The sequence below is a fragment of the Microcebus murinus genome, chromosome 4, assembly GCF_040939455.1.
Source record: "Microcebus murinus isolate Inina chromosome 4, M.murinus_Inina_mat1.0, whole genome shotgun sequence".
Classification (NCBI taxonomy): Eukaryota; Metazoa; Chordata; class Mammalia; order Primates; family Cheirogaleidae; genus Microcebus; species Microcebus murinus.
The window spans coordinates 1,695,568-1,720,751 of NC_134107.1; the positions used below are offsets into that span (position 1 = coordinate 1,695,568).

Sequence of the window (25,184 nt, forward strand, 5' to 3'; positions counted from 1 at the left end):
TAGAGCGCTGCCACACAGTAGGAGGACGTTCCGTGCAGGCTTTTGCACAGAGCAGAGCACTGGCCCACGGCGGCTCAAGTGCTGGTGCTTAGTCCCTTCCCCTCACTCCCTCTTTGTGGGGCTCCCTCATCTCTGCAGCTCTCCCCTGTCCCCGCCTCTAAGTCTCTCACCCGGCACCCCATTTCCCAGATGGGGAGACTGAGCCCAGCTGGCCGGCCCCGCCCACAGTCAGAGCAAGGACAGGGCAGCACGGGGACTCTGCTCAGGGTCCCCTGGCTCTGCCCTCCCGGCCTGGACCCCGTGTGCGCACGGCCCCTCTCAGCCCACCCTCCGCGTCTCTGCTCTGTCCTCGGGCTCTGAGCTCGGCCTCCAGGTTTGGGCTCGCAGCCGGGCTCTGCATGCCGGGCTCTGACCCGCTGACCCCCAGGGAGGCCGGATCCTTTGTTCCTGCTCCTAGCGGTCACCTCTCAACCCCCAGCCTGGCGGCTGTAAACATTTGCGCTCAGAGTCACCTTTGATCACCCCCAGCTCTCCGCCACACCCCACATGGGGGGGTGCTGTGTCATCCCCAACCTACTTCCCCTGCACCCAGCCGCTTCTGCACCCCTGTGTTGGCCGCCTGCCCCGCCCGGCCCCGCCCAGCCCTCCTGCAGCCGCCCTTGGCCAGGCCGAGGGGCAAAGACCGCCCAGAGGGGAAGAGGAGGTTGTGTGCACACGCTGCTCCTGAGAGAAGGTGCCGGGCTGGTGCCAGAAGGTGCCAGGGGGTGGTGGGCCTGGCGGGGTCCCAGCCTGGGTGAGGAGGGGCTGCCCAAGCTGGGGGTTCCAGGGAGCTGGCCCTGGGAACGGTTTCCTGGAAACTGAGTCCCTGGCAGCCTCCCAGTGATTCAGCTGAGCCTTTCTGGACTTCAGCTCTCAAGCATTGTTTACCCATTTCTGAGCCCCCCGCCCCCGCCCCCTGCACCGGGCCTGGCGCCCCTTCCCTCCCCTGGGCCTCAGGAGCTGCCCCTGCACCCGCCTGCCCTGCAGGATGCCCCAGCTGAGCCTGTCCTGGCTGGGCCTGGGGCCGGCGGCCGCCTCCCCGTGGCTGCTGCTGCTGCTGCTCGGGGCCTCCTGGCTCCTGGCCCGCGTCCTGGCCTGGGCCTGCGCCTTCCACGCCACCTGCCGCCGCCTCCGCTGCTTCCCGCAGCCCCCCAAACGCAGCTGGTTTTTGGGTCACCTGGGCCTGGTGAGTGTGGCAGCAGGACGGGGCTGGGGGTGAGGGCAGGGGACTTCCCCAGGGCCGGGGGCGGAGGTGGGCTGGGGTCGGGACGGCAGAGAAGCGAGGGCGGCGGCTCACTCTCCCCTGCTCGCTGCCTCGCTGCTCTGCTGTGCCGTCCGGCCTCTGTCCCCTCCCTGTCCTCCCACCCGGCCTGCTCAGCGTCCTCTTCCCGCCTGTCTCCCCCTGGGGCACCGGGGGGCTCGTGGGGAGGCTGCACAGGGCAGGGCCCTGGTGCCCCGTTCTGCACGGCGGGGCTGGAGGGCTCCTGAGGGCACCGTGCAGGGTCTGTCCCTGCCGGCCCTGTCCTGTGTCTCTGGGCTGCCGCTTCTCACAGGAATTAGCTGGGACGCCCCAGCCCACCCCAAACACACAGGGCCACCGCTGGGCCGGAGGACAGCTGGGGACAGTGTCCCACCCCTGCCCTTCCTGGGCATCGTCCTCTCCCCCCGCTCTTCCCCACGGGGACGTCCCAGCAGGCCCCACTGTGCAACCTGCACGACTGTCACCACTCACGTCCCCTCCCGGGAGCCGCCACTGCCAGAGGGGGATGGGCTGTGACGGCTCAGAGGAGAACAGCTGGGCCAGGCTGGCGGCCTTCCTGGAGGAGGAGGTCCTGGAGCCTAGGCTGGAATGAGGCGTAGGAATTTTCCAGAGAGGAGGGCAGGGTCATGCAGTGGGCGCTGTTGGTGTCTGAGGTCCCCTGCCAGGCCTGGCATCAGCCTGGCCCGGCCCCAGGCCCAGAGCAATGGAGATCGTGGCTCTGAGTCCAAAATGCTGGGACTCTGGGTGGGCCCGGCTTTGTCTGCCCGCTGAGGTCTCTTACGTGTGAGTGATGGAAACTCAACCCCATCTAAGCAAATACAGGGGATCTGTCCAGTGCACATTCCAGGGAGGGTGGCCTTCAGGCACGGCCGGATCCAGGTCTCAGTGTCACAGGCGATCTGTCCCCTTTGGGTTTTCCTTCCTCTGCGTCACTCTTCTGTTCAGGCAGCCCTTCCTCTTGGTGTCAACGACGAGTCCCTGGCGGTCGGTCTTTGCGGGAAAGCTCCCCTTTCTCCCAGAGTTCCCACGGATGAGCCACGGTGCGCTTTAGTTGTCCCGGCGTGAGTCACGGGACTTAGTTTCCATCCATCACCACGACTGTGATTGTCCCGTCTTGGCACGCGCGGGGCTTCCGGGGTTATTGCTCTGGGGGCAAGATCGGGCTGACGGCCAAAGACTCGGGCCCTGGATTCAGCGCGTCGCGGGCTCGGGTCTCGGGCGTGCCGCTGCCTGCAGGGAGACGCCGGGCAAGGGACTCGCGTTCGGAGCCTCGGTCTCCTCACCTGGAGCCGGGAGGGAGCAGAAGCCGGGCGGGCATGGTGACGGGGACCCGCGTGGGGAAGGGCCACCCGTGTCCCTGGAACCGACGGACCCACAGGGTCAGCACGGAGGGCGTGGGGAGGGTCCCGGGGTCGGCCTGCGCGGCGAGGGGCGTGGGAGGCGCCGGAGTCCCCAGGGCTGGGGGCCGGGCCTCTCCCTGCGGGTCCGTCCTTCCGGAAGCCGGGAGAGCACGGCGGGCCCCGTTTGCTGTTCCGCAGATCCAGAGCTCGGAGGAAGGCCTGCTGTGCGCGCAGGGCCTGGCCCGCACCTTCGGGGACGCGTGCCTCTGGTGGGTGGGGCCCGCACACGCCGTCCTGCGTGTCTTCCACCCCGCCTGCATCAAGCCCGTGCTCTGCGCCCCAGGTAGACGCCGCGACCCGGGCGTGCACGGGAGGGAGACGGGGGAGACGCCGCTGCGTGTCCGGGCGTGTCTGCGTGCCGTCTGCTGCAGTGTGTGTCTGCTGGAAGCCCGCGTCTTGTCACGCGTGTACTCACCCCCGGGGCCTGGGCACGCCTGGTGCGCGTTTACGCCCGGGGTCGCGTGGCGCGGGTCGTGGCCGGGGCTGGGCCGTGGCCAAGGACAGCCAGCCGTCTCCAGGGGGTTCGGGATCTGGTCTAGAAGCTGGTTGAGGTCGTCGTTCCCCGGCTGGTCCCGCCTGGGGCGCGTGTGAAGCCCGTCCAAGGCCGGAGCCCAGCGCACTTCTGCGAAACCGGGCATGTTCGGGCTTTGTCCGCGGCGGGTCTTGGGGCGCGTTCGAGCCACGCCCGAGCAGCGGTCTGGGTCTCACACGAGCCACGTCGCGGACATCAGAGGGGCCAGATTTAAATCCTATCTGGGGACCACACGTGTGACACGCTTAGGTCATGTCAGACCCCCGCAGGCCCGTGTTAGAACACATGTCATGGTTGGGGCTGTCATGTGTTCACACGTCAGCGCCACGTCACACGTCCCAGGTCCACGTCAGGGGGTGCCAGAGAGTGCTGTGGCAGACGGGGTGTCCTACGTCCCCACGCAGGCGTTTTTTGTTTTTTTTGAGACAGAGTCTCCCTCTGTTGTCCAGGCTAGAGTGAGTGCCATGGTGTCAGCCTAGCTCACAGCAACCTCAGACTCCTGGGCTCAAGCGATCCTCCTGCCTCAGTCTCCCCAGTAGCTGGGACTACAGGCATGCACCACCATGCCTGGCTAATTTTTTGTATATATTTTTTTAGTTGGCCAATTAATTTCTTTCTATTTATAGTAGAGACGGGTTCTCCCTCTTGCTCAGGCTGGTTTCGAACTCCTGACCTCGAGTGATCCTCCCGTCTCAGCCTCCCAGAGTGCTAGGATTACACATGCAGGCGTTTTGTCGGTCGTCGAGTTGTGCTTGTGTGTCGCAGAGCGTATTGCCCCACTGAGGATCCCTGTCGCGTTGTGCTGGGTCGCGTGGGGCCGTGTCGGGGCTGTCGTTGCTCTACTGCGCCGCTGCAGCCTGCTCTGTCCCACCCCGCCCCCACCCTCCCGCCTCGTCTGCCCCCACCCCTCCCTGCTGGCCGGGCTTGGAGGGGGCAGTGGGAACCCCTGGCCGGGAGCCTCCACCCCCCTGCGCACCTCCCCTCCCCCCTTCATGTTCCTGATGGTCCTCGTTCCTGTCAGCCGCCGTCGCACCCAAGGACGTGGTCTTCTACGGCTTCCTGAAGCCCTGGCTGGGTGAGTAGCTGCAGGGGAGGGGACAGCCTGGTGGGCAGGAGAAGGTGCCGCCTTCGACCATGGCCCTTGGCTGCCCTCCTAGGGGACGGGCTCCTGCTCAGTGGAGGTGACAAGTGGAGCCGCCACCGTCGCATGCTGACACCCGCCTTCCACTTCAACATCCTGAAGCCCTACGTGGAGATTTTCAAAGACAGCGTGAACATCATGCTCGTGAGTCCCTTGAGCACAGGGTCCCAGCTGGAGCCTTGGGGTCAGCGGGGCCTCAGACAGGTCTGGTCTGGGAGTTTGGATCTACTGGGCGGCTTAGGGTCATTGCTCTTCCTCTCTGAGCCTTGCTTTCCGCATCCGTAAAATGGGGATATAACCCCTGCGTACAAGGTGGTAATGGGGGCGTGTCCCTGGTACGCAGTAGATGCTCAGAAGGTGTCAGTTCCTAGGTGTGTGTCACCGAAGCCCTGTCAACTCAAGAGAACGATGACGATGACTGCATGGTAGCTGTTGCTGAGCGCCGGCTGTGCGTTGGTTTAGCGCAGTAAGGGTTTGTGGGCGCGGCTACGTACACGGGACAGCCGGCGCGTTCTGGGCGCAGAAGGGACGTCTCAGGGCGCGTGACCAGCAGTGGTTGCGTCAGGCGGCTTCGCTGATCCTGGCTCAGTCGCTCACAGGCGCGGGCTCGGGTCTCCTCGGGCTGATCTAGGGTGGCCCCAGCGGGGCGACCGGACTGCCCTGCATGTGATCGCTCCTGCGGACGGAGTCCCAGCGCTGCTCGCGTGGCAGGGACGGGGCTCCCAGGGAGTGAGAGGAGGTTGCGATGCCTCTGGAGTCTTAGGCCTATTCCAGTTGTTCCATCTTCATTTCGTCTACACTGTATTTGGCCATAGAAAGCCAAAAGCCCAGCACAGAATCAAAGAGGGGTAACACAGGCTCCATGGCTTTGTGGAAGTTGCTGGAAAACAACATGGCAAAGGGTGTGGAGATGGGGAGAAGTGAGGGATTGGCGATCAGGGTTTTCTGAAGGCCTAGGACCTTTTAACTTGGAAGCTGATAAGTTATCTTGTTACTGTTTCATGGATTCTTCCAGAAGTCAAGAGACTCCAGGGTCAGAGACGAAAGGCAGTTTGTTGCGCTTGGCACTGCAAGCAGCGTGTGCTTCTTGTTCATTTGCATCCTTTCTCCCAGCCACCCAAGTCCCAGGGGGGTGACGCAAGGGGGCTTTGATGGATGCCTGCTCGAGGAGTCTATTGCGTTGCCTGGGAGGAGCTTTGGGCTGAGTGAATCTGCTCCCTCAGCCGGCAGACACAAGCCTGACCTGTGCCCGGGGTGGGGGAGTCATCACCTCATCCCGCAAGGCTGTTCTCTGCAAACACGAGTGTGACAAGTGACTCGGGTTATGGACGGCAGGGCCTCCCATCCTTGGCGTGCCCAGCAAGGCGGCCCCGGGCCCATGGAGGAGTGCCTCTCCCAACACAGGGGCGTTCTCAGGGCAGTTTGTAGCTACGGAGACAAGGAAACTTGACATTTACGGTGCACTCTCCCTAATCCCGAGACAATGCCTTGCACCAATTCCATGAAGTGAGCATAGATTTTGTAATTTGACTCCGACAGCTCTGGGAAGGAGACATTATTTTTGCCCCATTATCGATGATAAAATGGAAGGCCAGAGCGACTGGGGAGTCTGCCCAAGTCTACGCAGCTAATAAGTGAGCTGGAAGTGGTGGAGCAGGGGTGCCAACCTGGTTTGCCTGTCTGGCACCAAAGCAGGCCAACTTAGCTGTCACTGAAGATCTGACAGGTGGGAGCTAGGGGAGGGCCGGGACGCGGCCGAGGGGCCTCAGAGCACAGCGGGCGGAGCTGGAACTGAAACCCGGGTCTCCTGACTCCCAGCCTTGGGTCTCCATCTCCAAGTAATAACAGCTCCTGCTCCCCCCGCCCCAACCCTTGTTCTCCCTGGAGATGGGCTCCTGGGGCAGAGGCCAGGAGGCTGGTTCTGGGGAGTCCATCCTGGTGCTTGGGGTTGGGGAGGGGCCCAAGGGAGTCAGGTGCCCACCCCAGCTCTGTGCCCTTCTCTGGCCAGGCCAAGTGGCAGCGCCTGGCCTCGGAGGGCAGCGCCCGTCTGGACATGTTCGAGCACATCAGCCTCATGACCTTGGACAGTCTGCAGAAATGCGTCTTCAGCTTCGACAGCCACTGCCAGGAGTGAGTCCTTGCCCGGGGCGTGGGGACTTTGGCTGTGGACCCAAGAGAGCGGGTGGGTTGGGAGGGCTGAAGTGTCTTCCTGGAGGAGTTGTGTCATAGCTCTGCTCTGAGGGACAGGGAAGGCACGAGAGACTGTGTGGGTTTTACAGGTAGTTGGAGCTGAGTGGAGGCAGGGAGGCTAGGATGAGAAGAACACGTGCAGCAGGCACTAGATTGAGGTTGTGGAGGTGGACCGGGGCTGGATCTCAAGGACATTGAAAACCCGGGCAAAGCGGCATGAACTTTATCGTGAGCTTCCCGGGGAGCCACTGGAGGAGTTTGAGCGGACGGCGGGCGCGGTCAGAGCTGAGCTCTGTGGGGAGCTGGCTGCCATGCAGACACTCGGTGGAGCTGGCGTTGGGTGCAAGAGGCGAGGTGGGGGCTGGGCACGGACCAGGTGGAAGATGACAAGGTCTGGGCTGTGTGCTGGGTTTCAGGAAGGAGGAGGACCAGGACTGGATACTGGGCGGGGGACAGAGGGGAGCAGGCACGTGTCCACGCGATGCTCTGGGTGCCTAGTGGCCCGTGGCAGCTCGCAGAGGTGGAGGCAGGCAGAGAGGAGGGTCACGTGTCACGGCTGATGCCCGCTGTGTACCTGTGGGGCCGTCTGCTCCTGGAGACTCGCTCTCCCGCCGGGAGGAGGGTCCTGGCTGCTGGCGGGAAACGCTCCCGGGGTTCAGGTGAGTTGAGTCGCCTCCTCCCCACTGCCCCGTCCTGCAGGAAGCCCAGTGAGTACATCGCCGCCATCCTGGAGCTCAGTGCCCTCGTGGCAAAAAGACACCAGCAGATCCTCCTGCACTCGGACTTCCTGTACTCTCTCACCCGCGACGGGCGGCGCTTCCGCCAGGCCTGCCGCCTGGTGCACGACTTCACGGACGCCGTCATCCAGGAGCGGCGCTGCGCCCTCCCCGGCCAGGGCGGCGACGACTCCCTCAAGGCCAAGGCCAAGGCCAAGACTCTGGACTTCATCGACGTGCTCCTGCTGAGCAAGGTGGGCCGCCTGGGACCCGAGCTGGAGTGTTCGGGCGGCGCCCGTGCCGTGGTGCTCGTCTGCTGGCCCGGCTACTGGGGGGCCGAGGAGGAGGAGGGTCGCCTGAGCCCAGGAGGCCCAGGCTGTCGTGTGCCGTGGTCACACCTGTGAGTGGCCCCCTCGCTCCAGCCTGGGCATCACAGCAAGACCTCATCTGTAAAAAAGCAAACAAACCAATGAGGAAAGAATTAGAGTCGATTCAGATCGATGAGCGTGGACTTGGTCCAGAGGGCACAGGGGCGTCATGGAAATTATTTTGCAGACTGAGATAGGTTTTGGAGATGGTTTTGGAGATAGGTTTGACAGCTTGAGATAGGTTTCGGAAAGACTCTCTAGAATGGGGCCCACAGAGACTGACTGCAAAGTCTGAAACTTTGTGAAGAGTCTGAGATTTTACTCGATTAGCAAGTTAAGAAATTAGTCTGCATCATTTTTATTTCTCTGTCAACATCTACATGTCTAACTATGTGTATGCCTTGTCTACGTGTCTGTGACCACGTCTACGCCTATGTTTTCATCCATGTCTGTCTTTGTCCACGTGTCCGAGTGTGTATGTTTCTGTGTCTATTTCTTTGTCTTTGTCCATGTCTTTGTTTCTATGTGTGCGTCTATGTATTTGTCTATGTCTATACCGATTCTGAGGGACGCAAGCCCCAGATCAGGGAAGCCCGTTTCTTACTCACGGCAGCGACAGCGCCCAGAGCTGGGTCGCGGCGCTGGCTCCCAGTCCCGGATTCCTCCGAGGGTGACGCAACGCCTCCAGCTGCACGTGCAGCCGAGTTTGCACCATAGGACAGGGGCCCCGTGTTAGGAGTCTTGCAACTTATATAGGGCACCTGGCACATTCCCTCTTCTTAGAGAGAGAGAGAGAGAGAGAGAGAGAGAGAGAGATGAGAAAGCAAGAGAAACATCACTTTTCTTAATGCTCTGAAGCATAACAAAAATCCTCTCCAGTGAGATGCCAAAGTGCACAGGTTTACAATCCGAATGTTTCCAAGGCAGACAAGGTTCCCTGGATTTGTTGCTCTAGAATGTGAGCAAGTATCTTTGGAGCGAGACCGAATCTCTGGCTTCCAAGGCAAATGGCCGTTTCATCATCCTGTGACCCAGGCTGCCAGGAACTTTTCCCGCAGAAAGCTGTCACCATGCAGCTGCATAAACGCATTCGTGCATCACTGGCCCCTCCCACCAGGCACGGAGGAGGAGGCGAGGAAGCCAGGGAGGAAGGCTGTGGGTGCGGGCTCTGGCAATGGTGACCGGTGGACGTCTAGGAGTGCTGGGTGGGCTCGGGCTTCTGCAAGGAGGATGCGGCTTTGAGACTGTCTCAGGTTAGACCCAGGAGCCGACAGAACGAGTGTGATTTGGGGGGTCTTGGCTTCTCCGTCCAGGATGAAGACGGGAAGGAGCTGTCAGACGAAGACATAAGAGCGGAGGCTGACACCTTCATGTTTGAGGGTGAGGGTCCCGGTGTGGGACTGTGGTGGGGACGGGGGGCTCTCCAGCCCAGGGACTGGATGGGTGGAGCTGGATCCCTCCATTCTGCCCATCCCCGCCCTTCTCCCATCCTCCCTGAGAGCCCCCATGGGTGGCGCTGTCCACACCCTGGTGCTGAAGCAGCCCAGAGACTCCAGCCTGCCTGGCTGCCCCTCAGGCCACGACACCACGGCCAGTGGTCTCTCCTGGGTCCTGTACCACCTCGCGAGGCACCCGGAGCACCAGGAGCGCTGCCGGCAGGAGGTGCGGGAGCTGCTGAGGGGCCGTGAGCCCGCAGAGATTGAGTGGTGAGTGCGGGTCCTCACGGCCTGTCCCCGAGCCCCTGTCCTTGGCTCTGCTGCCGGGCGGGGAAGGGGGCGAGAGATGTTTTCTTTTGCTGATTTTGCCACTACAGCTTAGTGGAAATGTGAGCAGAGACCACAAGCAGGGCTTGTTACACAGCTTGGCTAGCGGGGGAAAGGTTGCAAGCTTTGGGAACAAAAATATCTGGACTGCTGAGAAAACTAGTCACAATATGTGATTGTATTTCTATGAGTTTGACTGTTTTATGTGCATCAAATACCATGAGATCTTGAAGTATTTGTCTTTCTGTGCCTGGCTTATTTCACTTAGCATAATGTCCAAATTCTATTGCAAAGGACAGAATTTCCTTCTTTCTTAAGGCTGATTAGTATTCCATTGCGTGTGCATGGCACAGGGAAAATGAGTGTTAAATTGCAGAAACAATGATAAGAGCACAATCTTCTTTGCACTAAATGGTACAATGTGAGAAGACTAGGGTTCTCCTTGACATTCTTCCCAGCCAAACTAATCCTCCTCCTTTCTCCGGAGGGTTCTGTAGAGCTAGGGATTTGCTATCTATGCATCTATCTATCTATCTCCGTGTGTGTATCCGGGTACTTTTGTCCTTTGGTATTACACACACACACACACACACACACACACACACACACACACACACACATTTTGTAGCTTGTTCCTTTAACTCAGCAGGGTGTATTACAGCTCTTTCTGAGTGCTGCAAAACATCCCACAGTTTATTCAGGTCACTCTATGTTATGTCGAAGACACTTGATTAAACATTTCCAATTATGATAGATGTTGCCGGATTGCCCTGCAGAGTCTCTGTACTAATTCACTGTCCAGGCTGCAGTCTGTGATAAGACTAGTGCTCCTTATTTCCTCCTTTTGTGTAGTAGTCTATTGTGGGCGTGTACCATCATTTATCTAAACATCTTCCCATTGATGGATATTTGGGTTGTTTCAGACTTTGCTAAGTTAAACGTGGTGCAGTAAGCATGCGCATGCAGTGAATGTTGCTTACGTGTGGGAGCGCCTCTGCAGGACAAAGTTTCAGAGATGCAATTGCAGAATTAAAGATGCTTTGCATTGTCCAATTTTGCTTATAATTACAAATCCCTTCCTACTAGCTGAGTTTGATCTTACCAGCTTTCCCATATTTTTATAATAACATTATTGTATTATTGAATTTTAAATCTTTGTCAATTTTCATTGTTCTTTTAATGAATATTTCTTTTTTTCTTTCTTTCTTTTTTTTTTTTTTTTTTTTTTGAGTCAGAGTCTCACTCTGTTGCCCAGGCTAGAGTGCCATGGCGTCAGCCTCGCTCACAGCAACCTCCAACTCCTGGGCTCAAGCAATCCTTCTGCCTCAGCTTCCTGAGTAGCTGGGAATACAGGCACGCGCCACCATGCCCGGCTAATTTTTTCTATATATTTTTAATTGGCCAATTCATTTCTTTCTATTTATAGTAGAGACGGGGTCTCACTCTTGCTCAGGCTGGTTTCGAACTCCTGACCTCAAGCGATCCACACACCTCGGCCTCCCAGAGTGCTAGGATTACAGGCGTGAGCCACCGCGCCCGGCCTTCACAGTTCTTTTAATGAACATTTCTTTAAATAAGAGTGACTTTGAACATCTTCTGCACAAGTTGATAAGTCACTTTTTTTTATAGGAGTGGTTGTCAGTTATTTTTTTGCTTTTTATTTGGATCATTTAAAAATTTGTTTTTAAGACGGTGTATTAACATTAATATTGTTTTGTTTTATATGCACACGATTGCTTTTTGATTGTGAGGTGGGTACTTTTGGTTTATTTCTGAGAGGTGAAATTTGTCCAAATTTTCTTGTACAGTCACACTCTTGATCCATTTCCCAGGGGAAATGTGGGGCTTCCTTCTACAAATGTGAAGTTTTCACTTACTCACGTGTCTGTCTCTGAGCTCTCCGTTCTGTTCCGTGGGTCTGTTTTTCTGTTTTTGCAGCAGCGCCGCTCTAGTTTTATTATGAGTTTGTAAAAGGTCTTAAAATCTGGCAGAGCAACTACTCCCTCTTTAATATTTTATTTTCACATTGGCCTCACTCCTTGTGGTTTTTTATTCTTCCAGAAAAGCTTTAGAGTAAGTTTATTAAATGCCTAAAAAAAAAACTCACTTAGGTTTTAATTTGAAGTGAATATATCCTGTGGGTTGACTTGAAGATCTGATTGATACGTGGAAAATGGGTTAATTAGTAATATCGACGTGTACCGTCCTAGAGTGCGGAATTGAAATCCACCTAGTCAAGTAATCTGTAGTCTTTTAATAGAGTTTAAACTATTTGCTTAGAGATAATATGCATGTTTCATTAAATGAGCCTCTAGATACTTTCACTGCTATGGAAAAATGTTATCTTTTATTTGAGCTGAGTGAAATTTATAAGTTCATTTGGAATATAGAGACTTCATGTTTCTTGCCAAGTGTAATCCAAGTATTTTACATTATTATTATTATTAGCATCTTTTTTAAATTATTTTTTCCAGGTGGTTTTCATTTCTACATAAAAACTAATGATTTATGCATACCAATTTTGTATCCAATGAGCATAGTAAATGCTACATATGGTGTCTCACATCAGTAGGATCATTCGATCTATCAGTTATAGATCATTTAATGAAAGTTCTTGGGACAACTGGGAACCGCCTGGAAAAGAGTCAATTCAACCTTCTTCTCCTGTCTTATGATAAGATAATGTCCACATATATCAAGTATTTGAAATTTATAAAACAAGAAATCTTAAGAGCTCTAAACCATGTGAAAATTATTTTATAGCTCCAGAGTAAGGAGAATCCTATTTTGACACAAATCCCAGGAGATATACAAGAATAGATTGGTAAATGAAGAATCACACAGAACAGTGCATATGGTATATAGTAAGCTACTGCATATTTTTCTAATGCTTAAATGTAGCTATAGAAGAATGCATTAAAAACAACCTAGGCAACCTGTGTTTGTGTATGTGGGAAATGGTTGGTCTGAGCCACAGAAGTGGGTAATGTTTTATAGTTTCCAAATTTTGAAACAGTTAAGTGTGTCAGGTATTGACTTTTTAAATAGCCACACAAAAAGGAGAAAGATTAGGGAAAAGAACTGAGCTCACTTGCTGGATCTCCAGTGTTTATAAGATTTTCCCAGTGGAATCTCTTGTGCTTTCTAAGCATCAAATCAGTATCTGCTAAAATGATACATTTACCCTCACTTTTCCATTGCATTACTCTCCTTTTATTCCTGTCTAATTGCATTTGCTAGTATCTCAAGTACAGCAATAAATAAGAGTAAAAACATTGGATCTGTGTATTTTTTTTCTTAAAGTGTATTTTCTTTATTTTTATGTAAAGTTGTTAACTTTTTACATTTGGCTTTTGACTGTTGTATTTTCTTGAGAAATGCCCTTTAAAATACCTGCCTAAACACTGGTACTTTTCTAATTCTCTGTTCTTCTAATTTTTTTCCTGCTTTTCTAATTCTCAAATATTTGATCCCTGTGGAGCTTACTATGTTATAGGGAGAAAAGGTCTCAGTGGGGAGCACAGTGGCTGGAGATTTCTGTCTTTGCTCCCTGCATAATTGTTGGGTGGGGGATGGGTGTTTCCACAGGGAGGACCTGGCCCAGCTGCCCTTCCTGACCATGTGCATTAAGGAGAGCCTGCGGCTGCATCCTCCAGTCCCAGCGATCTCCCGCCACTGCACCCAGGACATTGTGCTCCCGGATGGCCGGGTCATCCCCAAAGGTGCCCACAGGGCAGGGGGAGGAGGAACCTGGGCAGGGAGAGGGGCCCGACAGGCAGTGGGGCCCTGTCCTGACTGCTCCCTCCTCTTGCCCAGGTGTCATCTGCCTCATCAGCATTTTCGGGACCCATCACAACCCAGCTGTGTGGCCGGACCCCGAGGTGCTCACTGACCTCCCTCCCCCCCCATTTTTGCCCATTTCAGGGGTCCTAGAGGAAGAGGCGGGGCTTCCACAGGGAAATTCGTGTCTCCTCTCCCCCCCCCCCACTTCCAGACACTTTCATCTGTCTATCCGAGGCTGGCGGTGCTGGGAGACCCCCCCCCCCAGCGAGCCTGTGTCCCTCTCGCCCCAGGTGTATGACCCCTCCCGCTTCGACCCAGAAAACGCCAAGGAGCGGTCACCTTTGGCTTTCATTCCCTTCTCGGCAGGGCCCAGGTGAGGGCAGCGGGGTGTGAGGTGGGGTGGGGGTGGGGTGGGGGTCCGGGCACGACAGCGGGAAAGGGGCAAACGCAGATGGCCAGAGTTGCGGCCCTCCTGCGCTCGTCTCCTCCGAGGCTGCGGACAAAGGCCACCGCCGGGTCGTGCAGGTCCCAGAGGGGACGCGGCTCGCTCAGACCCCTCCCCCGCCGCTGCTGTGCGTTGGGGGCTGGGTTCGGGCCAGGATATACGAGCAAGCCCACATGGGGGTCCCTGGCACGGTTATACCCCTCTCTACCCCTGATTCAGGCTGCTGGGGGTGAGGGTGGGGGTCCCGGGCCAGGATCCAGGCGCGACGGGGCCCGGATGGGGTCGTGGGTGCCGTCACTGTCCCCACCTCCGTCCGCCCCCAGGAACTGCATCGGGCAGACCTTCGCCATGACCGAGATGAAGGTGGTCCTGGCGCTCACGCTGCTGCGCTTCCGCGTCCTGCCAGACAAGGCGCAGACGGAGCCGCGCAGGAAGCCGGAGCTGGTCCTGCGCGCCGAGGGCGGCCTCTGGCTGCGGGTGGAGCCGCTGGGCGCGGGCGCGCGGTGACCCAGCCCTGCAGGCTTAACACGCACTGTGCCCCCGCCACCTGCCTGTGCGGACTCCCAGGAATAAAACTGCTGTCACCTGTGCTGAGCCTCACCCGAAACTGCCAGGGGGCGCGCGGGGACTGCGAGATCCAGGGCCTGTGTGTGGGTGGGGGCGGGGCTGGTGTTTCTGAACCCCCAAATCCTCACTGCCTCTCTGACCACAAGGCCCTCAGCAGATCCTGGGTTCTCCGAGAACCCTAGTGTGGACTTTCTGCTGTGGGTCATAGGGAGCCAAGGGAGGTGTTTGAGCAGGAGGACTAGCTTAAGGATGGATTTAAGGGGCAAGATTGAGGCTCTGAGTCAGGGAGTAAACAGTAGAGGCAGGTCCCTTGTTCTGAACAGCAGGTGATCCCTCCTCCCACCCCCGACTCTCCCCTTCTCTCTCGCCCTCTCCCTCTTCCTGTCTGTCTCCTTCTCCCTGTCTTTCTGGGGAGGCGCAGGTGGAACATTCATGCTACTGGAGTCTGATGGAGACTCCCCTCCCCTGCGGTGACTCCAGCCCTCCGCAGTGGATAGAGAGAAGGTGGAACAGAGGACAGGACAATGAAGGGAGCTCACTAGAGCCGCAGCCTCCTCAAGCAACTGGGCAGGGCTCCTTAGCTTGCCTGCCCCCTCCCGCCACCGAGACTGTTGATAGCATCACGACCCCCCCCCCCCAACACACACACCTACCCAGAGCCCTGACCGGGAGTGAACCTAACACAGAGAGAACAGATGCGACAATAATCAACACGGTCACTCAGGCACTCACCAACAGGGCAACCCATGTTCACCCCACGTTTTCCCAAGAGCATGAAAGAGGCCGGGCGCGGTGGCTCACGCCTGTAATCCTAGCATTCTGGGAGGCCGAGGCGGGCAGATTGCTGAAGGTCAGGAGTTCAAAACCAGCCTGAGCAAGAGCGAGACCCCGTCTCTACTATAAATAGAAAGAAGGTAATTGACCAACTAATATATATAGAAAAAAATTAGCCGGGCATGGTGGTGCATGCCTGTAGTCCCAGCTACCAGGGAGGCCGAGGCAGGAGGATCGCTTGAGCCCAGGAGTTGGAGGTTGCTGTGAGCGAGGCTGACGCCACGGCACTCGCTCTAGCTTGGGCAACAGAGTGAGACTCTGTCTCAAAAAAAAAAAAAAAAAAAAAAAAGGAAAGAAAAAGAGCGTGAAAGAGAAAGAACCAGATGAAGCAGAACTGACCCCCGGGTTACAGACGCCAGGGAAGGAAGGGAAGACGGCCCAAGGAGTTGCTCGTTTTCTATTTGCCACAAGCTCAGCCGAGCAGGAGAGCGAGCTGTCTGTCACGTGTGATGACGTAGACAATTAAGATAACAGGCCCAGATTGACAGTCAGGACTTTTATCACTTGCTGTGACGGTACAAGCACGAGGCTCCCTCCTGTCCACTTGCCCTGCCGTGTGGGGGTCAGGCGGATTGCACAGACGCGGGGTTGTCTCGTGGAGGTGGAATCGCCCAACAAGAGGCTTGCAGGCTCCGGGGCGGAGGCGGGGAGGGCGGGCATGGAACTATAGTAAGTACCGAGCCAGAGTCGGGGGAGAGTGTGGAAGTGGGCGAGCTAGATAAGAGCTGGGCAAGGGGGATCTGTAATCCACCCCGATAAGCCGGAGAGCGGGCTTGTCTTCTCCTCTGACCCCGGCAGCCTCCTGTCCAGGCATTGCAAATCCTCAGCGTAACTCGCGCCGTAGCCTGCGAGCCCGAGCCCAGGCAGGGGCAGGACAGGTGGCCGCGCTCATCTCTTCTCCCTCATCAGGACGGGACTCAGCCTCTGAAAATTCACGCCCAGCTGGGCAGAGAGTAAAGCAGGACATCCAGGGGCTCAGGCTGTGTCTTAGGGAGGGGAGGAGGGAGGCTGTTCTCTGCCCCGGCCTCCCTCGAATTATTTTCTCCCTGGGATCATGTGAACAAACACTTAATCCCTGCAGTTCTTTGCCTGACAATGACCCCTGTCCTGTTGCTGGTGGTCACTTTCCTCGGCATGGTGCTCACAATGGGGAGGGGGTGCCTTGGAAGGGTTTGGGGCGATAGGAGTGGGCCGGGACCCCCAGTCTCCGTCTCCGGAGGGAAGGAGCCCACAGAGCCGGGGCGGAGATGGGAAGGAGGGGTGGCCGTGGGGTTGGGCAGCTTGAGGGCTGTGGGGATGGGACGGGACGCAGAGGGAGGCTGTGTCTCCCCTTATCTCCAGCCTTGGAGTCACCCGGGTGTTTAATCTGCTGGTGTTGGAGTAGGATTCAATGGTAAAGCAAGTGCCCCCAGACCGACAGCCAGCTGTGAACAGCATCAGAACACTGGGGGCTCCTGGGGCCTGGTGCCGGGGTGGTGAGAGCTCAGGCTCGGGCTCAGGCAGAGCGGGTCTGAACCCTGGTTCTGCCCTTTATAACATGCACATCCTTGGGTGAGAGACTTAACCTCACCGAGCCAGAGTTTTGTCATTTTCACAATGAACCCACGCCAGAGGCTGCTGTAAGCCGTTAACAGGATGACCCAAGGTCTTTTTTTTTTTTTTTTGAGACAGGGTCTCGCTCTTTTGCCCTGGGTAGAGTGTCATCATAGCTCACTGCAACCTCAAAGTCCTGGGCTCCAGCAGTCTTTCTGTCTCAGCCAGGTGCACAAACCAAGTGTTCAAGGGCCACAGTGTGTCATAACTGGAGATTCTCCTATGTGGGAGGAAAATCCCCGTGAGGACTGGATGAGTTGTCTATTGCTGCATAAGCAATTGCCAAGTTCCTCTACAAATCCCACCTTGCTTAGTAATCTGTGTTTAAGAACCCAAAGGGAGGCAAACAATTCACACCGGTGAGGAGCTGATCTCTGTTTAAAGAAGAAAACAACAGTCCCCCAGACAATCCGACTGCAGTGATGTCATGGGGTCTCCAAACCAGGCAATTAGCAGAATTTGTCTGAACCCACCACCCCCAGCCCCGCCCCAAAGCCCTCAGTGCCCATCGCTCAAAGCCCCCGGGCACCGTCCTGGAGGACACGGCAGAGGAGAACAGGGCGAGAGTCTCGGTGGCGCTAACGAGCCCAGCGGGACACCTGCCTGCACACCCTGGCAGACTGCACGCCGTGGCCACCCCCGGGAAGCCAATTCCAAGTTTCTTAGTGAATGAGCTGTGGGATTTTCGGTGACCCCTGCGGGCTCATTAAAAGTTGACGCGCAATTCCCATCTCCACTTCATTTGTGTCACTTAAAAAGTCCCCGAGGGTCAGCCACAGCGCTGCAGGTGGATGGGTTTGATTCACAGCTGAGAACTGAGGTGGGGACAGAGCCACAGTTCACCCCACTTTGGAGGGACGGTCCCCTGATAGTTTCCCCCTTAGCCTCAGGCCAAACTCAGGTGTTTGAAGTGCAGCAAGAGTCGTAGGCAGGGATCGCAGGTGGCCCTTTCTTTCCACAAGACACAAAAGTCCCAGAGCTTCAAATGGCCAAATGCCACAGAAAGCACCGTGGCACCTTGGACAGCAGAGCCATGGAATGCAAAGCACTCGGTGCACGTGTGGGGCCGGTGACATGCCATGCTGCCGGCACGGAGGTCTCCAGAGCTGGAGGGAGGCTGAGGCTCCTGCTTCCTCCACTGTGACACTGGCCACGCTGTTGTGTAAATTACTTGCTCAACACCTGCCCTCTTGCCCCATTGACCTGGTAGCCCCAAGAGGACAGGACCGCACTGGACTTGCTCAGCATCGTGCTCCTGACGCCCGGTCCCTAATAGGTGCCCAATAAACACTTGCGGAGAAAACAAGCAAATGTCTCTCCCATCACAACCCTGCGGAGAGTCTGTGAGTGGCAAAATCCTTCTGAAATGTGTGTGACTGTTCTCTAACTTATCCGAAATTCACTTTTCAGGTGTGGTTGACATCACAAGTACCCGTCTGCCCTTGGTCACGTGTCATAGGCTGTATCCCCCGTGTAGACGAGTGTCACCTCAGGGCTGTTGGGATTATGGGGGATGCTCCTGTGAGATCAGACCCTGCCTGTGTCTTTAGGCCCCTTGAGCCACTCCCTACCCCTTGCTGCCCAAGCTCCCTGTCATATCGGCCTTTCCCGTTATTCGGATGAGCCATCATCACCCCAGCTCAGGTCCTTTGCACCTGCTCCTCCCTCTGCCTGGTGCACCCTTTCTTCTCCCTCTGCCAGTGGAGCAGAAAGTCTCAGCTGAAATGTCACCTCCTCCGTGAAGCCCTCCCCACCAGCCTGCCCTGCTTTCCAAGGATTAGTTTGTCCCCTGTCACAGCCACTGCCATCCCCTCCTCACGGCCCTCACACTGTCTGAAATTCAGCTGTTCCTCATCCACCTTCTCCCCTCCAAAGTCGAGAAGAACAGGCATCACATCTGTCCTGTCCACTGTGACCTCCCAGCTCCTGGCTCAGAGATGGGCTCAGGTGCCCCGGAGACATCTGTTGAGCGTGTGGTAGTCGGGGCTGGATTTCCTCCAAGCTGGAGATCACAATTGTCTTGTACACAGCCTTTAGGTTCCGAGGCTGGTCATTAACTTCTTTTAAATTCATCATATTAAGCAGCTGGTGCAGTTGTTCTGACGTCTCCTTGATACCAAAGAGCAAATCAGGCACGAGGTTTCCTGCCTCTGTTTATTGTCAGGGAGATGCTTATCTCAGAAAGAGGAGACCTCTTGAGCAAGAGTCGGCCATGGCATTGAAGAGCCCTTCAACCAACCCAAACTTCCCGTCTCTAGCAGAAAACGTTATCCTAGAAATATTTATGGTCTGTGTACTCCGTGCTACAGAGGAAGGTGGATGGGACCCAGAGTCCACCTCTAAGAGCTCCGGGACGAGGGCGGGAGACAGACCAGCGCAGAAGTCATTCAGATTCCGGGACATAAACACAAGGAAGGTGGGGCAGGCTCCTGGGACGGCTCCGAAACCCCTCCAGGTGAAAAGCTCCAGAAAGAGAAGCCGTCTGCAAACAAATCGCCATAAACGCTGCAGGGCATGTGCCTGGCTTCACGCGCTGACGATCAGGCCGAGGAAGCAGGGACGGGCCGCCCGTCCCCGCCGCAGGGCAGGTGCCGGGCGGGCAGGGGAGAAGGCGGTTCCCGGGACTGGGGCCGCCCGTCCCTCCCTGCAGCTGCGCGCGGGGCCGCTGACAGCCAGGGCGGCGCCTCTTTGGGGACGGAGGCGACCCGAGCTCGCGCTCATCGGCCTAGCCCGGTGAAGCCCCCTGGGGGCCCGGACGCGCGGGTCCTGCCCGGGAGACACGCCGAGCAGAGCCCGGGGCTGCGGTCAAAGCGCTTCGCCCCTCGCCGCGGTCCCTGCGGTGGCCACGCACCGCCCGGCGCTCGGCGGACACCTGCGGGACAAACGAACCGCGTCGCGGCTCACGGAAAACCTACAGTGGGCGCAGACGGAGGGGAACGCGCCCAGAGCAGGCTACCGCCGTGCGCCGGCACACTTCCGGCGGACGCGCCTGTGACGCAATAACCCGGCGCCATCTTACCAACGAGAAAGCGAGGTCCAGAGAGGCCACGCTCCCCGCCCCAGATGGTGACAGCGCCCCCGCCAGGCGGGGCGGCAGGCTGCAGCTGGACTGTGACCGGGTCCCTCCTGCCTGTCCCCTGGCTCACAACTCACCAGGGGTCCCCCGAACCCAGCCTCCTGCGTGTCCTCATCTCTCTGGCCACCGAGAAGGAGCCATGACAGCTCTTTCTCCGAGGCCTGGCTGCTTCTCGTGTCTGAACATCTGTCCCTCTGAGGTCCCTTCCTGGTTTCGGCTGTGCCAAGGAAATATCTCAGAGACGTCTGTGGGTCCAGCCCAACTCCTCCAAATTCCGGGGTTTCTGCTGTCCCGGGAGGCTACAGCTGCAAGGGAAGCGTTGGCTGGACCCTCGGCCGGGCTGGCATCTGCCCCTGCCAAGCTAGAGGCCCCAGCCTCTTCCTGGCCTCTCCGTCCAGCCTCCGCCATCCCCCAGCCAGGCCCCAGAGCGAAGGCTCTTAGGTGCCCCCAGAGCCCTTCACGGCCTGGCCCCAGTGCCCTGCCCCGTCCCCCCTGTCCTCCAGCCTCTGCTCGGGCCGCCTCCTCTACCCGGGGCCCCCTCCCTGGTGCCGTGTGCGGGACTCTTGCTCACTCCTCCAAGCTCAGTGCAAATGCCACCTGCTCCACTTGCTCGCTGCCTTCCAGGATCTCAGGGCTTCCTGGAGGAGGTGACACGAGACCCGAGTCCCCGCGACAGAGGCAGGTGGGCGTGGGGAGTGAGGAGTGGGGGACCTGGGGTGGGCGAGGGGCTGGCACAGACGAGACACTTGCAGTGCTCCAGTCCCACTCCAGCCTGCAGATTCCAAGGGGGGAGCGGGCGCCGGAAGTGGGGGACGGAGCTGAGAGAGGAGATCGGAGAAACTAACAGGGACTGGACTGCACAGAACCTTCTAGGTCTCAGTAAGGCTCCTGGCAGCAGGGAGCCTTGGCTGGTTCTAGGCAGGGGCGAGCGCCACCTGGGTCATTTGGCAGGACCCTCTGGTGCGGGGGAGGAGCCAGGCTGCAGGGCTTAGGGATGAGGCGGGCGGGGGCAGAGGGCCCCCCAGAAACTGATGTCCACCTGGGACCTCAGAGTGCGAAATCACTGGAACGTGTGTTCTTTGCAGATGTAATGAGTCCAGACCATCTCGGGCTCGGGGGCCACCCTAGACCCAGTGACTGGCGTCCTTGTTAGAAACAGAGAAGACGGACAGAGACACTGGGAAGGGGGGCGTGTGGAGACAGAGGCAGATATTGGGGTGAGAATGTGCATGAACCAAGGAACTGCCCAGGACTGCCACTGGCCACCAGCAGCCAGGGGACAGGGATGGGACGGAGTCCCCCTCAAGGTGCCCGGGGTGAAGAAGCCTGTCAACACCTATTTCTGGTGTTCCGAACACAACGCACACATTTCTGCTTATTTTTTTCTTTAGAGATGAGGGTCTTGCTATGGTGCTCGGGCTGGCCTGGAACTCCTGGGCTCCAGGGATCCTCCCACCTCGGCCTGTGGCGTAGCGGGGACTACAGGTGTGTCCTTTTGTGCCTGGTTAAACCTCTGCTCTTAATGGCAGGCCACCTCGTTTGTGCCACTTTGTCGCGGGAGCCCATTGAGCCGGAGCAGAGCCTGGCGCTGGTCTCCGGCTGGGGAGCCCGCTCCAGGCGGGGTCTTGGGGTTAGCGGGAAGGCGGTTGGGGGAGGGGCCGGACTCTGAGTCCCATTTGGCCCCAAAGCCAGGGAGCCTGGAGCACGCGGGCACCCCCCAGCGCGAGTCCAGGGCTGAAGGGCCTGGCCTGGGGCTCTTGGCCGCTTCCCTCTGCAGCTCTTCAGCCCCGGCGGCCCCGGTCCCGGGCGGGGTCCCGTGACAGAGTCCTGCTCGGCCCGGCCCCTCGTCTTGCCCAGCGCCAGGCAGCAGGGAGTCCCCGCCACCCTCAGGGACTTCCCCTGGTAGCTGGACCGGGGACTGCCCGCCCCCGAGGTCCGCGGCGGCTCCTGGCGCCCACGCCGCCCTCCCAGCGCTGCGCAGGGGCGGCCGAGTGGAGCCGGGTGGAGCCGGGTGGAGCCGGGTGGAGCCGGGCTGGGGACAGGGTCTGCGCTGGTCCCCGCCAGCGGAGGAGGGGGGCTTGGGGACAAGGAGGGCGCGGGCCTCTTTTGTGTCCGTCTCTGACCCAGGACCTGTCTCCAGTCTTCCTGGGGACAGACTGTCACTCCCGCCACCCTGACTGCCTGTCCCCTTCGGGAGCTCAGAAGAGCCCGGCTGCCAGGGACCCCAGCGCAGAGGCCGGCAGGGAAGGAGGTTTGGGGGCTGCGTGGACGGATGCGCTCTCATCCGGGGGACGCCTGATGGGACCTGAAGGCTCCCCGAGGGCCCCGCCCCCTTCTGGTCCCCAGGGCGGTCCCACCCGCATCCGGCACCGATGGCCCCGGAGACTATGTGGGACACGCTGGCAGACGGGGAAGACAGGGATAAAGCGAGGGCGCAGCCTTCGCTCTGCCCCGTCCCAGCTCACGGTGTGGCGGGGGCCGGGTTCCCTGCGTATTCCCTAGGGTGACCCCTCCCCACGGCGCTCGCTGTGAGCCACCAGGCAGGATGTGTGATTTGGCCGCTGAGCAGTTCCTCGTTGGGTGAGAAACCACGGGAGAGACTCCAGCTTCCGCAGCCTGGAAAACCCCTGCCCGAGACTTCCTGCTTCCCGAGCCGGGCGCTTTCCGCCTCCCGCCCCTGGTCTGGGATCCACCCCGTGGGCCCCTCCCCTGCCCTTGCCCCGGCTGCACGGGCCTGCTGGGGTCTGAAGGAATCTCTGGTACCTGCTTCTGGATTGAATAGTGGGCCGAGTTTTTCTTCCTGGGCTCGTTTGTCCAAGGACAGCAACGGCCACGGGGGCACGGGCGTGCAAGGAGCAAGGGCACACCGGCTGGTGCACAGCGCTGGGCACGTCACCCCGAGATCAAGGAGGCCCTTTCCATCACACGGCCCTCACCCCTCTTCTTTTGGCTCCCACTCAAGGCCGCCTCCTCCAGGAAGCCCTCCTGTCTCTCTCACTGCTGTGTTCTTGATTCTCTACATGGCCATGGCCCATGTTTCTACGAGACACTCCTCCTGGACAGTGGGGACTTGGATGCCGCACCCCCGGAGCCTGGGACAGGCCAGCACACAGCAGGTGCTCAGCGAACACACAGCTGGTAGAAGCAGCCTGGGCAGGTGGAGAATTTTCTCCTCGATTCCAGCCCCCAAAACTGAGGGTTGGAGTTGTAGATTCAGCACTGCAGAGTCATGGGAGCCTGGTTCCCATCCAACTTCACCCGGATACCGCGCCTCCGGCTCTTTGCACGCCTCTGAGCCAGGCCCTTGTCTTTGGTTGGCTGCTAGGCAGGGCCGAGGTGGGACTGGGTGGCCTGGCTCAGCCCGTCTCCGCTGTGTCAGGGTATAAGACAGACCAGGGGCCTAGAAGTGCCAGCAGGAAGGGAGAGGAGATTCTAGGGGGAGAAGACACTCCTGACTGTGTGTCTCTCTGTCCCCTGCCTCTGCCTCTGCCCCAGTTGACCCTGGGTGTCCCTCCTGCTCTCAGCCCCTGCGTCCCCATCTCTGAGCCCCCCGCCCCCGCCCCCTGCACCGGGCCTGGCGCCCCTTCCCTCCCCTGGGCCTCAGGAGCTGCCCCTGCACCCGCCTGCCCTGCAGGATGCCCCAGCTGAGCCTGTCCTGGCTGGGCCTGGGGCCGGCGGCCGCCTCCCCGTGGCTGCTGCTGCTGCTGCTCGGGGCCTCCTGGCTCCTGGCCCGCGTCCTGGCCTGGGCCTGCGCCTTCCACGCCACCTGCCGCCGCCTCCGCTGCTTCCCGCAGCCCCCCAAACGCAGCTGGTTTTGGGGTCACCAGGGCCTGGTGAGTGTGGCAGCAGGACGGGGCTGGGGGTCAGGGCGGGGGACGTCCCCAGGGCCGGGAAGGGGCTCGGGGGCCGGGGGTCGAGGTGGGCTGGGGTTAGGGACGGCCGGGGGGGCCCCTCTTCCCTACTGCCCCACCAGGTCCGTCCTCGCCCGTCCACACCACGCCCCACGCCTCTCCCGTGCCCCAGCCTGGTGCTTTTTCTTGCGCCTTTCTTGCCCTTCCGTGCCCCGGCCCGCTTCGGGTCAAACCCTCTTTCTCTCGCTCACACATCCCGTCCCTCAGTGCGTCTGGCGGAGCTGCCTGGACAATCTCCCCTCCACCGGTCCCTTCTCTGCGTCCTCCCGCCACCCCCGGCCCCCTACACTGCCCTCTGTCTCCTGGACGCCTCCCTGCGGCCTCTCCTGCCCCCTCCCCACGTCCACTCTGTCCTCGGCCCTGCAGGGACTTTTCCGAAATTCAGTTTAGATCACGACGCTTCCTGGCTGGACGCCCATCACTCTGAGGATGGGGCGTGAATGTCGCCCGGCCGGGCCCTGCGGCCCCGTGGGCACGCCTGGGGGAGAAGTCGCCCCCTCGGCCCCAGTGACCCCTTAGACGGGCAGAGCCCGGGGCCGGGGGCTCTGTCAGGATGAGAACTCCCTTCCCCGCGAGCCGAGGGTCCTCTCCACGGGCACAGCCAGGCCTTGTCCCTCCGTCCAGGGATGCGCCTCTGTCCCGAGAGGAACGGAGCAGGAGGAAGCGGGGACTCCCTCCACCTGGGCGGGAAAGCACACACACAGCTCACTGCAGGGCACAGGCGGTGGCTCCTTATGGGGAGGGGACAGGCACCTGCAGGTCGCCCCCACAGAGCAGGGCTGCAGGGTCCTGGCTGGGCTGCTGGCCACCTGGCCCCCCGTGGCTTAGGAGGTGGGTGGGCCCCATCTTCCTCCTCCTCGGTCTGTGCCAGCCCGACAGTGCCTGCTCTGCCGCCAGCACCACAAGGACCCACCGGGGACACCGCAGCCCCGGCCCGCCCGGCTCCTGCGTGGCCCCGCAGCTCTGGGCGCCCGGGCCATGCTTGCCTTTCTCCCGTTGACTTGCCAGCCCCGCTGTGGGGTCTCTGGGGAGACTCAGCCCAGGCTCTGCCCTGGAGACACCCCCAGCCTCGGGGACCCACAGCCAGAGAGACGGGGACACCCCCAGATCTTGTGTGGTCAGGGCTGGCCCCAGGGACAGACAGGGGCTGGGGGGCCCCCGAGGGGAACCGGGTTTCTGCCGGAGGGGCAGGCGCGCGGGCTGCCCGAGGAGGGGGTGCTGGAAGTGGGCCGGGAAGGGCGAGCGGGAATGCTCTGAGCAAAGACGAGGAGGAGCGCTCGCTGTGGTCGGCCCCACCCCGCGGCCTGGAGGCTGGAGAGCCAGCGAGCACCTGGCGTTCTTGTGTTTTCTATTTTTGAGACAGAGTCTTGCTCTGTTGCCCGGGCTAGAGTGAGTGCCGTGGCGTCAGCCTCGCTCACAGCAACTTCAATCTCCTGGGCTCAAGCGATCCTCCTGCCTCAGCCTCCCGAGTAGCTGGGACTACGGGCATGCGCCACCATGCCCGGCTAGTTCTTTTTCTACATATTTTTCGTTGGCCAATTAATTTCTTTCTATTTTTGGTAGAG

At 59.1% G+C, this 25,184-nt stretch overlaps 2 protein-coding genes across 3 annotated transcripts in view; both read left to right on the plus strand.

Annotated features, from left to right (window-relative positions):
• Positions 1–650: 650 nt before the first annotated feature.
• On the plus strand, positions 651–14,227 carry CYP4F2 (cytochrome P450 family 4 subfamily F member 2). 2 transcript variants are annotated; one of them, XM_012758360.3, is made up of 13 exons: positions 651–733; positions 1,027–1,225; positions 2,839–2,983; positions 4,254–4,307; positions 4,390–4,517; positions 6,382–6,503; positions 7,263–7,533; positions 8,961–9,027; positions 9,224–9,353; positions 12,999–13,132; positions 13,227–13,291; positions 13,484–13,566; positions 13,962–14,227. In XM_012758360.3, the coding sequence occupies exons 2-13, from the start codon at positions 1,028–1,030 to the stop codon at positions 14,143–14,145; spliced, it is 1,581 nt and encodes a 526-aa protein (XP_012613814.2). In that variant the 5' UTR covers positions 651–733; position 1,027; the 3' UTR covers positions 14,146–14,227. The 2 variants fall into 2 exon arrangements, with proteins under 2 accessions (XP_012613814.2, XP_012613815.2); XM_012758361.3 differs by having other exon boundaries at positions 679–754.
• LOC105867899 (cytochrome P450 4F3-like) overlaps positions 709–25,184 on the plus strand; it is a 37,017-nt gene continuing 12,541 nt past the window's right edge. Inside the window, exons 1-2 of the mRNA XM_076001481.1 lie at positions 709–754; positions 23,343–23,547. Of these exons, the coding sequence (XP_075857596.1) occupies positions 23,344–23,547 (204 nt within the window). The 5' untranslated portion in view covers positions 709–754; position 23,343. The remainder of the gene's footprint in view (positions 755–23,342; positions 23,548–25,184) is intronic.